The sequence below is a fragment of the Platichthys flesus genome, chromosome 6, assembly GCF_949316205.1.
Source record: "Platichthys flesus chromosome 6, fPlaFle2.1, whole genome shotgun sequence".
Lineage (NCBI taxonomy): Eukaryota > Metazoa > Chordata > Actinopteri > Pleuronectiformes > Pleuronectidae > Platichthys > Platichthys flesus.
In genome coordinates, this window is record NC_084950.1 from 7,823,360 (window position 1) to 7,840,972 (window position 17,613).

The 17,613-nt window shown below is 43.5% G+C and overlaps 1 protein-coding gene across 4 annotated transcripts in view; it reads right to left on the reverse strand.

Annotated features, from left to right (window-relative positions):
- The window catches only part of LOC133955815 (serine/threonine-protein kinase BRSK2), a 165,050-nt gene that overhangs the window by 44,284 nt on the left and 103,153 nt on the right, over positions 1-17,613 (reverse strand). For all 4 annotated transcript variants that reach the window (XM_062390847.1, XM_062390845.1, XM_062390844.1 and 1 more), the window contains exons 3-4: positions 7,086-7,171; positions 3,513-3,653 (exon numbers count right to left, since the gene is read on the reverse strand). In XM_062390847.1, the coding sequence (XP_062246831.1) occupies positions 3,513-3,653; positions 7,086-7,171 (227 nt within the window). The remainder of the gene's footprint in view (positions 1-3,512; positions 3,654-7,085; positions 7,172-17,613) is intronic.

The following is a 17,613-nucleotide window of genomic DNA, read 5'->3' on the forward strand; positions in this document are numbered from 1 at the left end:
TCTCTGGAGAGAGTTCACTGAGCTGTTCGAGGTTTAAATAAAGTGATTATTCCTTTCCCTGCTCGATACCCTCCCTACTTTTCTCTCATCTTCCTTGTGTGCGTCACGTCATCCCATTATTTCCCTCCAAGTCTATAAAAACTCGAAATCAGGCAGCAAGAACGTGTGAGTGATAAACAGCCCTTCCTCTACAGTCACTCATTCATCCACACAGCTCAGAAAAAGATATTTGGGGACGGGGGGGAGCTTGTGGTAAAACCTAAAAACGGGGTGTTGTGCAGGAAAGGAGAGCTGAGGAGCACGTGCTCCTCTGAACGATGAGTCACAGAGAAAAGGGGGCACCTCTAATGGCCTGTGCAGGTCCCCCGCGCAGACCAGCAGAATTGGAAGAAATGATTGCAGAAACACTTTTTATTGAGGGGGTGCTGAGATCTCATTAACGGAGAATGAAGGGGACGCGAGCAGCGCGGCGGCTGTCTGTTTGCCCCTAATTAACGTCGGGAGGAGGGCGAGCGGATTCGGCAACGCTCCTGAATAATCCTCCTCACCAGAAATTTACAGGGCGTCATTTTCTAAGCGTGTGACTGAGAGGATTTTATTCGCGAAGACAAACCAGATAAAACACGAGGGGGTTTGATAAATCTGCTTGTGACTCTGACGACGAAAGAACTGCGATAGTGAATGTGCATACACTTAATGTCAGTCCCAGACGCTTTCTCCTAATTGGCCTAATCAGTTCTCACTTATTTACTCAGATTGATAAAAGACTCTTAACTTCCATTCCCGTAGAGGGGTTGCCTTTTTCTATTTCCAGTGATACAAGAATGATCTACAGTGCCTTTTAATTCTCCCTGAGTTCATCAACTACCCACTTAACGGTTCAAACAATCAACTGAACGCAGGCAAATCATCATCCTCCGATAGGCAGTAGAATGCAAAGTAATTTGGACACGAGGAGTCGGTAGCTCATACTGTGCGTGAGAGCTCCCACGCGGCTCTATTATTAAAAGCAGAAACTTTACTGTACAAGAATACAAAACTGATCAAATCGCGGAAAGTCAACCGTGCCTAATCTTCCCATGACGAATCAGTTTAATTTGTTCCTTTTAATTGCCCGTGCAGAATTATGCAAATCTATCTGCCAGGCGTTTAGCGTGAGGAGCATTACACCATGACTGCTTTTTCACGGGATTGGTCCCCCCCCCCCCCTCCTCGTATACAGCGGGAAAAGGTTTCCGAAAAAACTTTCAAGTATACTCGACTGTGCACTGGAGAGTAAAAATAAAACCCTCTCTCCCTCTCCAGCGTTTTCTGCCACATTAGCCTTGGCAAAGAAGTTATGATGGGAGCACATAAATTCCCATCATGAGTCGACTGGCTGGCTGGAAGTCATCGTGTCGATGAGAAGACAACGACCATGGCCTGACCATGGCTTTTATGATGAGTTTTATGATGATATGTTAATGTCTGTAATTTGAGGCCCCTGCCTGTGACTGTGATAGCCGAGTGAGCAGCAAGCAAACAAACTAATAATGTGCTCTACCCTTGATCCGCTCTTCACTCTCGGCAGTCTCTACCGTTTGCTACACGCTGGAGTTTCATCTGATAGGAAAATTGTAAATGCCTGGAAACCTCTAATGAAAAAAAACGTCATTAGAATAATAATGTAATAAACATATCTACACTCTGAACGACTTAGGTTATTGTTACAATGGGGATTGGCATATTACGTTTCAGGTGTAGGCAGGTTACAGGAAAATACAGCGAACATAACAGCAAGTGGCTGAGTATGAAAATAGAGTTAGAAATCACACCAGGAGTAAAAGACAAACCCTAATCCATCAAATGTAACCAGTACTGAGAAACCATCAGAGGAAGAAAGAAACCTAGAAATACAAGACAACTGTTTGTGTTACATTTAATAACACAAGTAAAGTGTGAACAGTAATTTTTGCCCTGTGAAGATATAGAAAAATCTCTTTTTCCATTTGAATAGTACTAAGAGTGTCTCATTTGCTGCAGCATGTTCACAGGTTTTCATATGATTCCTACGTACTCTACTTATTATTGTGGGTGCTGGATCTCTCTGTGCATAGTATTGTTATTTCTTCTTGTCGTGTTTTACTGATTAGCTAAATGCATCCATTCATTATCTATACCACTTATCTACTGAGGGTCAAATAAGTCCTCAACTTTCCTGCAAAGTTGCTGGAGAATAATTTGTGATGAAGAACTCATTCCGCTGTTCGGCAAAGGGACGCTCTGCAGGAGAGGAGAGCAATCTCACTCTCTGCTATATATGAATGGATGTACAGTAAACGGTGATGAATGGATGTACAGTAAATACACTAAACATACACACACATCATTACAGCCAAGCAGTACACGCAGACGAGCACTAAAAATCCCTCCCCACTGACATCTTTGACTTTTATATACGATTGCCTCTAGTCTATGAGCTGGTGAATGGCTAAATGATCCCTGAAGACAAACAAAATGTGTCACATTAGAAACATGAACGCTGAGCTCAACAAATACAGGGACTCAACACAGAGTAAAACACAACTGTACTAACGTCTGCTCAGAGATACCTGAGCAACATGTCTGATACAACAAACCCTTAAGAACAACGCAAACAAACAAACAGTTTTGTAACAAGCAAACCCAAAGTTCTGTAATTCCTATTTTGACTCATTGGTTTGAAACCCAAACAACATTCTGAGGCTATGAATAAACTGATTGAAAATTAGATTGCTGATTCACTTCAGGAAGAACCTCTATCATTTCAGCATTCATTATTTGGAAACTCATTATTTGTTCAATGTTGTATGACGACCAAATTGAGTTTGTTACAACTCCTGGGTACGGTTGTTTATTGGCCTCTTTGAACTGTGTGTAATGTTGTTTTTATGGATCGCACATAATGAATGTGGCTTTTATGGTTGTACCTCTAACTACCCACAATATGACATAAACCAAGGTGTTTAATGTTCTCTATAACTGTACAATGAAGCAGGGTTAGGGTACCTTAGTGTTCTACTTCCTCTGTTCACGTTTAATTCCCATCTAACCAATGAGTCAGGTGACATTTGTTCTTCTTGTAAAGTACTTTGTAACATTGTTAAGAAATGTGTTACATAAATTAAGTTTATTATTATTATTATTGTTACCTGAACGTCTCTGTGTACTGTACTATATGAATAGATGTGCAAATGGAGACACAGTACACTTCTTATACAATGTACAGTGTATTACTGCATGTAGATAAATTAATATTTGTTAGTTTTATATACTTTATACACTTATAAGCACTTTTATTAATTGATGGTGAAACCCATATATGAATGTATCCTTGTCAAATTTCTATTTATTTTTAGTGAGAAATCGAAACAGTGAACGATACTTGGGATTTCCCAGTGATCAGCGCACTTCCATCGACCCCCCCAACCCCTTGACATCCAGAGTCCTGGCAGCTGGGGCAAACCTTTCAACACGTGGATCACATGACTTACCATATGGAATGACTGTGGCAGAAATCCAGCGCAGACATGATCTGTCGGAAGAATTTCCTGGCCTCTTTCGGCGTTAACCTGCCTTTCTTCACCAGGTAGTCAAACAGCTCCCCGCCAGACACATGTTCTAGCACAAGGTACCTGAGAGACGGGGGGGGGGGGGGGGGGGGGGGAGTGAAAGATGAAACAAGTGGAATTGCAGTAGACAATAAACTCTCATGCAGGCATAGAAAAGAATGATTCTTCTCATGGAGACCAGAACAAACAACTCGTGCTCTCCACAGAGCCGTCTGAAGCGTCCTGCAGAAAAGAAGAAAACGAGGCTCCGACCCCAGACGTCTGTAAGAGCTGGAGCAACGAGGGAAACATTGTTCCCTCGTAGCCATTACACGCAGTCAAAGCACCCGGGATCAATGATCTGATCTCTCCAAAGTCGTATCATGTTGACTATTTTTATATTTTGTCATCTGTAAGCTGTCCCCACAGTCGGAGAGTGAAGCCTGCCGACAGTGTATTACAATACACTCTGTGTGTGGAGGGCTGTGATATTGAACACCCTGACCTCCTAAGGGAGGATTCAGAGCGATGATAAAGTTGTATTTCACTACAAAAGAAGATGGCGCACACTGCTCTCAGACAAGTGTGAAGTGAAGGGGAAAGAAAAAGAAGAGAAGCAGAAGGAAAGATATTGAAAAATCCAGTTCCTTTTACACCGATCAGCCACAACACTGAAGTATTCTGCTCATATTCAGGTTTGTAATGTTATTTTGTGTTATTACTTTAAATGTTTTGAGTTCTCTAATGTTCAGAAAACACATTACTGTCATCCTACTGTCCATTGCTTCAGATGAATGTCCCCCTTCGCTTTCTCCCATTGCGTGTTACAGCTACAGAGGGGGGTAGAGCGGTCAACCTCAAAGCAGAAGGTGGGGGGGTTTGAGTCCCCATCTGCATGCCGAAGTGTCCATGGGCAAGATACTGAACCCCGAATTGCCCCTCATAGAAAAAGGTGCTGTCCATAGATGCACCGTGTGTGTACGTGTGAATGGGTGTATGGCAAAAAAACTGTACTGTAAAGTGCATTTAGCAGTGTGAGCAGAGAGGGTAGGCCAGACGAGAAGTGTTTTCCATTGTGGAAAGGAGCTTTAACACACTAGCACCAACGACAGGGAAAAGGGGAAAAACATAAAAAAAATATAACATGTCTCCAGCAACTGAATCTAATGCTGTGGATGATTGGTGTATACAGTCGTTTTGTTTATTTTTTCTTCTACTTTAATCTTTGAAAACATGCCTACACACGAACACATCCTCCTTGCCGTCACATTTCATACGGCCACTCATCAGGTTGTGTGTCTGGGCTCGTAGCGGGCGCAGTTTGTCAACCTGACTGAACAGCCATGATGCTCTGGGGCTGCAAAGGGACAGGAAGGAGATGAATCCCTGCTGACCCAAGCCTGAAGCTGCATCTGTGGGCTGAGAGCCAGCGGTGCCCGGCCCCTGCTCCGAGCCCGGCTTGCTCGTATATCGTACGCTGAAAACTCCCTCTATCTTCACTAGGACAAATTGAATCTCAGACAGGCGGTGAAATACTCTTTCCTCTCTCTCGCTCCCTCGCCCTGCTTTGGGTGTCCGTGTGTGTGCACCCACCTCTTTGATTTTATTGATTATACTATAGTGTTGCAAACTGCACATGACCAAAGAGCTTGTGGTCACTAAACAACTCTAAACCCTTAAAATCCAAACAACCTCAGTGGCTTTGTCAGTTGTAAAAACAACAAACACAAGGAATTGAATTCCACTTAAAGCTTTTATAAAACCATCACCTGACCTGAATGCATTTAGAATTAAATCCATTTTATGGAATATGACTACTATATGAACATTTAGAAACCAATTCAACTAAGTTCTCAGTTTCTTCTGTGATTTAATGAAATGTTAAGATTTTAAATTTACTGATAATCTAACTATGGAGATTACTTGAAAGATTACTAGCAATATATTTGTCAAGGAGAGTAATAATCAGCAAGTTAAAACATCTACAACTGTATATTATTTTATGATGCATATAAAGTATTTATGGAGTTTCAAGTTTTTTTTTTATACCAGTCTCAAGTATCAAGTAAATAGATGTCACAGTCACATTTAAGAACTGGACCAAAATGTGAATCAGAGTATGAACATTTTGACCTATGTGATTTTTCTATTAGCTCCATAATGGCAAATCTCCAGTGGATGTCCTAAATGTGTCTTAATGGCAGCTTTGCTGTAAGAACAGGTCTTTAACATAACTCATGTTGCATGAATAACTATGTATTATTTTGCTACTGCAGCACAATTTTGAAATCAAACAGCACATGTGTATTGTATTCACATGCATTATGCATTATAAGACTGTTGAGGTGTGTATTTTTTTTTTGTGCCAGCGATCATTCATCATTCTCAGCACAGGCTATATCAACATGAGACGGCCATTCATTAATTTCCAGCAATGAAATATCCATAAATAAAATATTGCCGGGCTATGTATCAAACTCTTTCCACTTCCCTCCCTCACCTCTTGTGCAGACACACACACACCACTTCAGTTTAAACAGCTTGTGGTGGGATCTTTGCTGACAGCATAATAAATCTTAAGAGCTCCGGGACAGCCGGCTCCAAACGCGCTGCTTGCCTATCAATTATCAGCTTTCAACTATAAGAGATCCGAGTAGGAATCTTAACGATATTAAGGGAAAGATTACATCAGCGACGCCGAGTGCAGTGTGAACTCCGAGGCGCACGTTAATGCAGAGCGATGTGTCTTCTGTGACGCTGCTGGTGACCAGCTGTCAAAAGTGAGGAAGCAATGGGCACAAAATGTGATTTTGATAATCCAATCACACAGTGAATCAGAATATTCTGCTTTTCCTCTCCTCTTACAGTATGAGATGTGCGGCGCCGCATGCTCAATCGCATTGGGGCTGTAAACTCAACATGACAACTAATTGAATTTAGTTGACAAACTGTGTTCGGCAGATCAAGAGGGCTACAATAAACTACTGATGGGCTTGTCAGTCACCACTGCGAAGGTTGGCTAATAGATTTATGTGAGCGTATGTGTGTGTGTGTGTGTGTGTGTGTGTGTGTGTGTGTGTGTGTGTGTGTGTGTGTGTGTGTGTGTGTGTGTGTGTGGGGGGGGGGGGGTTTGTTTGTGTTTGTGTGTTTGTGTGTGCAGCAGCTGCAGCAGACTAATGTGGCTGCCACTCTCCAGGGCTAATGTTTCTGAATGCAATGGTGTTGCCTCTGATAAGCGTGTCATGGTGTTTACATTGCGGAGGGTTCCTCTCCCTATTAGCAGTCCCCTAGCGTGCATGACCAAATTAAATGCTTCATGCCCGTACTAATGAAGCATCCGCCCCTCTAAGGCTATCGCTGCAGCCCTGCGATCATTATCCACCAATCAAAACGGCTTCTTGGTCCAACAGAATGATCTGGGGGATTTTCTGACATCTGGAGCAGCACTTGTTAAAATACAAACTTAGCATGTGCAGTTTTTTTTACAATTTCACACAATCCACGGGTGATACTTACAAGTACTTTTTATTTTCGTAGACGTCGTGTAGCTTTAAAACGTGGGGGTGTTCTATGAGCTTCAGAATAGCTATTTCTCGCTCGACCTGTAAAGGGAAAGAAAAGAAACACAAAAGAGAGATTTGATTAGCATGACATGAACACAATTAGGATCTGATAATCATTTATGCTTAAGGTTAGACACGTATGAGGAAACACATGGAGCCTTTTGTCTGTTTCCCGCGTTCAGCTTACAGATATAAGTAAAAATCCCAGTGTCACCAGAAATCATGGGGGGGTAGCGTAACCAATGGTTCAACTGAGACGAAAATAAAACACGGGGAAGAAATTTCAACAATGGTGGACAATTTGTGTTGGTGAGAAGCATCTATTTGTTACCCCACTGTGGGAAACAATGGTTACATCGTTTGAAACAGACGTAGCTCCCTTTCACACGTTTCGTAAAGGCGAGAATTTAAACTACAACTTTCCTCTCGATGTTGCAAGAAGTGAAACACCAGTGTTATAAACCACAAAACAGCCAGTGCCGAGTTTTTGCCAAAGGTTTTTCGAGGTTACTCTGGAAATTCACAGTTCCAGAAACAAATCGGAGAGGCAGCAATCTGTAATAACCCTTTCCAGACCCGGCGCGAGCTCAAAAAGGAGGAAGTTAACCAATGCAAAGGAGCTGACTGGCACTTTCCACTGGCAGAGAGGACGGAGATAAGCCTTGACAGCTGGCAAGCAGCGCTATCTCGAGTGGAAAATGTAGTTTGCTTCACGAACTGAAGGAAAACAGGTTGTGTTTTTTCTCACCTGACAAAAAACTGTGCTCTCCTCACTCACAAAAAAACAAACCCTGCTATTACTGGGCAATAGCCCTTTATAATCCCGAGGTTTGCTCGGGGTGAGCGTTAATCAGCTCGGTTAGGTAACAAACAAAAAGCAGAATAATCTGTGGGAGTCAGACATGCCACATTGGAACATTACTGTCCTGTAGGATTACAGGCTGTGGGGGAATCAGGGTCAAAATGTCCACTCGGGTACATCCCTGTCTCCAAAAGGAGTTGTTTATTCCTCCTCTACCTTGTCCTTTTTTCTGCAATTGTTTGCAAAGTGTGTACATATAGACACACAACACCCTGTCCAGACACACAAGGTCTTCTATTTTGCTTACAGAGCTGCTGAGAGACGAGCACAGCGTACTGCGAGACAGGTGCGAGCTGAATTTCACCAACATCCAGCTGATCAGTTTGGATTTGTGTCAGCATCTCAGGAACATGTAGTCAGCATGCACAGCTGCCACCGGAAATCCGCATGGCACCTAACTCCAATAGGAGCCACAACTTATCTCCAGCACCCCCTGCGCTCGGCTCATGTGCTACTTGCGGTTATCTGCTGGTCCGTCTCCTCCAGATTGCCCGACTGACCTTCTCCCCCCCCCCCCCCCCCCCCCTGTCTGTCTCACATCCAACTGACAATGATGGAGATGGAGGACAGTGGGAGTTAAAGGCTCCTCTGCCTCATCTCAATCCCATCGAAGTCAATTCCGCTGTGTCACTTGTGTGTGACAGCCTTCGCCTTGCTTTAATGTCACACTCATCACAACTATGGACACTCATGTGGAATGAAGGCAGAGCAAACTATGACTTTTTCTTAAACACCCTCAGAACTGTTAGCTTCACCGAGTGTGAAATCAGGTTTCACTTCCTTAATTATCCATTCACCCATTTTCTATTATGTCTATTCTTTGACAGTCAGAGGAGGAGCCGGAGCCAGTCCCAGGCTGCCGAACAGAAATGAGTGGGTCTGGTCTTCCTATTGCATCACCAGCTTGTCCTGCCATCACAGTTGTCACTGAGCAACAAAGCTATGGACGAAAACTTTCTTTGTTTGATTCAATTTTTTTAAAACATGTTCTTTTTTAACATGTGTGCCATTAATGCTTTGGTTTAGTACTTATCTTTAAAAATAAACCCTCCTGACGTTTTCACCTCTTTGCAAAAAATACAGTTTGTCACTGAAGCGCAATGAATCATGGGAGTCTCCGTTGCTTGAGGGGGAAAGGATGCATTTGGAGAAGCCTTCGAATTGGGACGTGCTAGTCAGACAGCTGTGACGAAACCGGTCTACGAATGCCGCCGACGAAGGACGCAGCCTCCAAATTGAGACATGTCTCAGGTTTTGAACTAACCACCCGAGAAGCCGTCCTTAATAATGCCCAACACATTGTTTTGTTTTTTCATTTCACAGCAGCTTGCAATGGTGATCTCTGTCTGCACAGTATTGTTGTCCGGTAAACTTTATCCTTATATTCTGTCTAAACAGCAACATCTCTACACTTTAACAATACAAAGTGCCTAGTTTAAAGAGGCCCGCTCTATGCAGTGCAACTCGTGTTGAATCAGCAGCCAAGAGAAACTCATGGGAGAATAAAAAAAGCTAATGGACCTCGGCCCCACAGCTTGTCGGAAAAGGGTAAAGTGCTAGATGCATAATTAGCATTAGCATGGCGTATCAGTGGGAGTAAGGGCTAGGCTAATCAGGGCTAATCTGGAGACTAATGAGCGCTATCAGCTGCGCTACACCGGAGCCACTTTCTCACCTGAGGCAAAGGTGTGTTGTTAACAATGAGCCCTTGGTGGTTGTAGCTAGCTAGGCCCGGCAGCCCGGCTCCCCGCAGAGAGACTAATGCTCCCAAAGACTCAGGAGGAGATGAGCTGTCGGAGACGCTACAGAGGCAGCAGCTGGCTTCCTAAGCTCCCTTCAAGCGCCTCCTTTTGCTTAATTGAAATAAGAGAAATGAGGCTTTAAGTGAAGACTTAACCGAACAACCGCCTGCTTATTGCAAGATTAGCTGTTGATTAACACGCTGACGTAAATCTGTGCGGCAACCCTTGCTCTTTCTAGCATTGTATACGCTGATCCACAGTTGCATTAATTACCCGACAATCCAAAGTGAAAAAGAAATGGTCTGGGAAAAAAATCGGTACACCTCACCAATGGCAACACTAACTACCTGTTTCACCTCTTATCAAAGCCTCAAACACTCTAACACCACAAACACCTTCCTGCTCGTATAACTACCAGGTGGCCGTGGTCTCTCTTGGCCTGGCTCCTGGACATCGCTCCTCACTCTCTCATTAAGTTTCACATCTGTGAGTGTGGACAGTTCTGTCCGGTCGCCATCTCTCCGTGGCACTTCATTAGGCCGACATTAGCAGGCGCCTGGGCACCGTTCACAGAGAGACGATCACACACTGGCCTGGACAGATGGACGGGCGGTCAGATGAGCACACACGTCCGCTCTTTTGTCCTTCTTGTTACCGGTGTTCCGTCTCGTGTTCTGTTGTTCAATTTACAGCCAATTTGCTCGATTTCTCGATAACCAAGCAAGGGGAAGCCTGCGACGGGAATAGGGGGGAAAAACGACACCTAATCAGAAAACCAGAGGTCGAACACAAGCTGGTAGATGACACTAATCCAAATTGGCTATTTGACTGGGAGATAATTTGTCTTGTAATGTAAGGTGGTTATCACTGTGGACTGGACATCATTAGCAGAAGATGTCAGATGCCGGTTACTAGACGGGCTGATTGGCAAAGCTTCGACCCACGGGGTTTCCTGTCAGTGTCATATCCTGCCACACTGGATACATCAATACGTCGGACCTCTGGGATTCCTGTTAAAGTTTTGACTAAGAACGCTGTAAGCAAAATATATATTTTTTAAATCAGGCACCAGGGACCTGCGGTGGTTCCCTTTACTAAAATTAAAAACACAAGCACAATTTTGTTCACCCTGGACTTTCATTTTCATGTTGCTGTGTTTGAAAAACATGCCATGTGATTTATTACTTGTAATTATGTTGTAATTTGCAGGTGCAGATGGTGCGTTGTAATAGAAAGCGATGCCGGAGAGGAGGCCTGCCTCGTGGACAAATGAGGGGAAAGCGCTCGGCGGTGCTCACACATGTGTTGTCCCAGATTCAGAGGATGAGAGCGGCTTTAGCATAGTTCCATCAGCCGGCTATTGATTCTTTAAATTACACCTCTGGATCTGAATGGCTGAATGGACGAGCAAACAAAAGAGTGGCAACATCGATAGTTTCCATCAGCGTGGCAGCAAAACCCAGTGATAGAGAACAGGGGATCAGAGACAGCCGAGGCAACAACAAAGACACAATGAGGTTACATTCATGTCACACACGTCACACAGCGACTGAACAGAGAAAACCAGACTAAAATCTCAGAGGGGAAAATATTGGATCACGGGGTCTGTCATCTCTCACTCTCCACTTATTGCATCTTGCGCTTTCTCTCCCTTGCCCCCAGAAGGAAATCACAGACGTTGCTGTCACCTCCCTGAGGCGAGTGAGTGAATGGTCTCTTGATACCGAGATCTGAGGATCAAAGTCAACAGGGCAGTCATGTGTGGCAGCGGAAAAAAAGACAACGCGGGGTGACTATGCTAACACGGGAGCTATGGTGCATGCACAAGCTGCTGGATGGATAGAAACACAAAAGAGAGGCCGATGAAGGGTGACTGAAGAGGGAGGGATGCAAGAGGGATGAAGCATAAGCCATGTAATTCTCTGCAATGGAGAAGAGTGAAAGAGAAACGTGAGACCGAGAGAGAGAGAGAGAGAGAGAGAGAGAGAGAGAGAGAGAGAGCACAGTATGTTGGTGCCAGCTCGGCCCTCGGAGTCTCGCAACCTCTTTTGTTCTTAATTAAAACAACACGGGGGAAGAAATAAAACATTTTTAGCAGCACCATGCACCGAACAGCCTTACAGAGAGTAAAATGATAAGATGTATGTCAACAGGGAGGTAATGGGATGAGCTAAAACATGTGACTATCAAGGGAATACAAACTCTCATTTATAAATATTTTGGGGGGTATTTCGCCTTTAATGACAAGACAGTGTCAGAAAGGGGGAAGATGCAGAAAGGAGCTGGACTTGGACCGGAACTCGCAGCCCCTGCAGGAGGACTTCAGCCTCTGTGTGCAGGGCGACAACACAATAAGACACTGACCACAGTGGGTTTGCTTCCAGAAATATAAGAATTTAATTTGTTGCGTTATATAATTATTTTGTGTAAAAACACTCGCTTAATAACTTGTTTATTTATCAGATCATCGACAGATATCCTCCAGATCATTTATTTTTAAATCTGCAAAGGATGTGATGTTTTCATCAGGGTTTGATAGTGAGAAGGATTACAAAAAAAACTACAGACATATTTTCACTGAAAGAAAATAACCCATTCAATTATTGAGTGGATACGAATGAATTTGCAGATCCAGGATTTTTTTTTTTAACATTGTGGGATTGGGTTGTTCTCTTCTATCACGACCCAAATGTTATTCTCTGAGAAATCAATTAAAATGTTGAAAATCTGACCTGTTCAGGTTACTGATATTTGTAAGTGTGTTCAATTTGGTGCAGATCCAAATAAAAATCAGGATTTAGTGAATTTAAATGTGGGTTCATAAGGGGACCGCTGGGCCTTGGAGGAGGTACGCAGTAAAAAATATTTCACAAATGAATTCAACCAGATGCTCTAATCTTATTCTTCAATAATCAATATCTGACTGGCAGAACTTTCATTTCTCATTTAGTGCAGCAGTGCAACGGAAGATGATTAATTTAGTTTTTTCGGCGACAGAAACTTCATCTTCTCCGAATGTTACTCTCAATTGTATCTGATTTAATTAATTCTAACTTCTGCAAAAGGATCAAACTATTTCAGAAAAGCGTCTCATTGAAATGCATGGAGTGAGACGTGCTAGATAAATAGATAAGATAGCATATGTGCGAGGGAGAAGAAGAGTGCGGATGTGGTAATGGCTGCAGAGAACTCGGGTCCAACTGTCAGTGAGCAGACGGGGAGGCGACGGCACAGCTTGGCCACTGGCTCACGGACAAAACCAGTCAGCTCGTCATCCATTCATACTTGTGACATGTGGACACATTAACGCATGATGCACACACACTGTACACACACGTGGCACTGATCACGGCAAGCCATGAAGCGCCTCCATTCATCCATATGTCGGTCAGAGAGCCAGTAGGGCAGAATCGCTTTCCCGCCAGGAGCAGAGGGGAAGCCAAGCTGGTGTGTGCCCTATGCATGAGTGTATGCATCTGTGTGTGTGTGTGTGTGTGTGTTTGTACATGCATGTTAATGATAAGGCCCTTTCTTGGCTGAACATGTCAGTCTTTGCAGCCATAAGGGTAGGACATTGGTTTCAAGGGCAAACACACACATGCAGCCTGCTTGTTACACTCCAGGAGGACATCAGTCAAGATAACATGTGGGCTTTGAAAAACCTGCTTATCCCGAATGGGTTTAGAAATTGACGGGGGCAGACTGGAGGCCATGGATTTAACTGTATTTTGTGAGAGGAGTGAATGCACATTATGTGGGTGTGTGTCTTCCGAAACACAAAAATGCATGTGCCTGCATGCAAAAACACATGGAGGCGATGAGCGCAGCATGTGTCTCTGATAATCACTGTTTCACTGTCTTTTGTGAAGAGGAGGTAATTTCCCTATACACGGGGGAGTCTGATCAATGCCAGAGACATGTAGATCGATCAGGACATAGTCTCTGCTAGCTCGCTAGTTCTTATCCTTTATCCATCTCCCACCATTTCAAATCTTCCTCATTACCTCCTCTCCACCGAAGACTGATTCTCCTCCTCATCCTGTTCCTCCTTTTCTCCTATCCCTCATTTAATCTCTGTTTCCTGCATTTTATCTCTCTAATCGTGTCTACGATGTGTGCCGGTGCTGCTGACAGATCCATCAGGATGCCACTTAGATCAGAGGCAGGTCACATCATTTCACACTAACTGACATGTCCCTGCATGACCTTGGTCATAATAGAGTCTAATGGCAGACGCCCTCCGCACACGGAGGTCAAAGGGTCGAATCATGCACCTCCTCAAACCTCCTGCACGGTCTGATATGTTGGGATGGAGTGGGTCGGGCTGCGGGAGAGAATCTGCAGGATGAGCGATTTATCAGCGACTGGCAGGATCCCTTTGATCGCCATGTTTTTGTGTCTCTCGTCCAAAGCGTCTCTTTGTCAGCGCGTCCACTCCCACACGTGAGGGACAGTTCATACGAGAGGATTGGAAAGGTGACCTTGGTTTTCTGTGAAACGTGGATTAATGAACTGTTTTTCAATGACACGATGTAGAGAGAGCACACAGTACGCAGTGTGATGATTAGATCTGAAGGTCATCTGTATCTGTTAAATAGTGTAAATCCAATAACCTACAGGAGCCTGTCTGACAGATGGAGTTTGTGCAGAACAGGAGAACATTTTTTTATCCTCACAGGAATCCGAGGAAATCAGTGTTGAATGACATTTGTTACCCATCTTGCGAAAAATATACCTGCAGCCAATCTTGAATTAAAAAATACGATTTAAATTTGGCTTAATAAAATGTCTCAGTTTAGTTAACCATCAGTGAAAAAACTGAGAAAGGCATTTTACTCTTTCTAAACTCAGATATTAACTAAATGGTAAAAGAAAAATGTAATGTACGTTGAAAAACCCTGAACCCTGATTCATTATGTGAAGTGCACATCCATTAGTATAAAAGTTAGATAACAAGATTATTTGTAAAGAGAAATGAAACGTGACCTGACAGTGAAACACAACAGATGTAAAGCGAAAAACTACTTAAACAAAGTAATGAGTGAATAATGAAAACTGCTTAGTGCAGTTATTCAGGCGAACTCCAACGCTGAGCTAATTGTGATTCACTTCCTCCGCTAATTATCTCCACACATAAATACATGACTTATTCATTGACACGTGAGTCCGGACCAGCGTCGGCCCGGCTGAGGAGTCGATACCGGAGAGACGACGTGTCAGCAGGTACGGCCGGTCGATTTAGAAACAACTCAAATCAGCCTCAAACTTTGTTAATAAGTTCAGAATCGCTCTAATGGTGTAATCAGGGAGTTGTTATAGCTTCCGCGCTTGTTAATTAGGTCTTTACACCGAGTCTTGACTCACAAAAAGGCTCCGTCTTGTGCTCTGTTGGTTGGTGCTGCATGTATAAATATTTACTGAGCCTAAGAATGGAAAATGCACATGCAAAAAATTTAGAGCGCCTGAATGTATGTACTGTTCATGCATGTTTGTGCTTTGTGGGCAAAAAAAAGACATGCACGCAAATATATAAAAGTGAGTAAGGGTAGGAGCAGCAGAGAGAGAGAGAGAGAGAGAGAGAGGAGCGAGCGTGATTTAGATGATTGTGTACAACAGTCATTAGGAAACAGCCCTCGCAGGCATGCAGATGAACAACCTGATGAAGTTAAGTGTCTTGCTTCTGCACATTCACGGCAAAAGCCCAAAATACATCCAACCGAATCTGTCTGAAATCATGAGCTTTACAGAGACCGAGCTCGGCCCCCTGAGTATTTACTCAACTTATCCCCAATTCACAAGTGAATGTAGCCTGTGCATAATGTTTGAGCATCTTGGAGGCGAGTAATGAAGACATCAATAAATATGTTGAGCACAGAGGAGGGACATGGATGGAACTGTGGTTCTATGAGTACATGCTCCACCAATTACAGGGTAGGACTGTCTTTCCTCGAGGCAGAACAGTATTAACCATATTCACTGTCACTACTCGCAGGGAAGTGACTTTGTAATTATTGCTTCTGTTAATACATTAAGTTCTCAGTTCTCAAAAGTTGCTAATTACTGTGAAACGCTGTCGTTTGTCTTCGCAGCGACAGAATTATCAGACGAATACAAAATGTTTTTCACCAGATTGTTTTTCATGTCGCCATAAAAACATTTTGTGAAATACATTTTGAACTGTGGGATCAGTGCGTGACGTGTGGGCGTGTACACTACAGCTGATAAATGATGGATATTGTTCTGTTTTATTAGCAGGTGTCTGAAGAGTAAAATCTGTGTGTGTGTGTGCGTTTGTTCGTGTGTGTGTGTGTGTATGTGTGTGCTGGCAGTGCTCTCTGTGACACGCTTGTCCACAAGCTGTGATTCACCCAACAACCCTGCCTGTCCGATGTGAGACTATTACAGACTAAATCCTGCAGCCAGAGGACAGACAGAACCTTGAGAGTGTGTGCACTTGTGTGTGTGTATATGTGTGCATGTGTGTGCACTTCTTTTGACTCTGAAACAATGGTCATGAAGCTGTCTTTCATGCTGTCATTTATATGCGTGACTTGCACTCCGACCTAAAGCACGAAAATGCGTGCACACACACAAACACACACAAACACAAGTTACATTAACAGGGTCGTATGAATACACATATCACAGCATCACTGTGGCCAATGAGATGACAGTTGTTACAAACTGTGATATACTTCATCGTCCATCAACTATAGTTCAAAAAGCTATGGAGCCAACCACACACAACGCACACACACACACACACACACAATGCACACACACACACACACAGTACAGAACGAACTTAAAACTGAACAGGACAACTTTTAGTGTTTACTTTCTTTATTTATCCAAAGCTAACTTGCCTGTTTATTGCTGCAGGCCAATGTACAACAAAATCACTCTCAAAGACATAATGCATTAAACGTTCTGACAGGCAGGCTGCTGAGACGCAGGGCACTGGAAGTTTGCGTTTTTAAGTTGAAGCAGCGGGATGTAAGATGACAGAGAAATCTGGAGGTAAAAAATGGAGGCGTTCATGCATTTTCCTTCTAAAGGGAACGTGACATAACTATTCAATTATCGGTCCCATCTCAGGCAAGATGGGTAAGAGAGCGTCTCAATACCCGGTGGCTGAGAGGAAACACAAATAATACACTTCAGTGGGGCTCACTCGTAATATATAAAGAGGTAAGAAATCCCAGAGCAAAACAAAAGGGAAAAAATACTGGCATTGAAAAAAAAAGGAAAACTGAACTTTGAAGGGAAATTCTGCTGATCTCCCCAGGAAAGCATCACTCCACTTAAGGGAAGCCGAATTGGATTAACTGTGTCCTTTGCTCACAAAGACAAAGCACAATATATAAAAAATAAACACCAAAGCAGCAACAAATATTAAAAAAAAACAGAACAAAGAGACCTCATCGCTCTGACACCCCGGTGACTGGTGTCTTTGAAGAGGCAAAAACAAACGCCATCGGTTTCGACGTCTGTCTGTCTCCTGTCGAGCTCGATGGGGGATCCCTGCCTTCTCCTATCCTCCATTTCATTATTTTGTCTGCACACCATCTCTGTTTTATCTCGATAAGACATGTGAGAGGTGTAATCAGTCAGGCGGCTCCCGGTGTGTGTGGTTCTTTTGAGCTTTGTCACCGCAGCGAGCTGATGAGAAGGGTTTTACGCGTCTCTCCAGGATGTGTTAGATCTACAAACCACCACTCAGACACTGTGTAAAACGCAACGCTCAGTGCCTGAAGAGTGAAACTCAACGTGACTGGAGGTTTCTTAAAAATAAATAAAATAAAAAAAAAAATACATCCGGGTAGGTTAAATCTATTCCTCCATTTCCATTTCACCTGAGCCCCGTTGCCACTCAA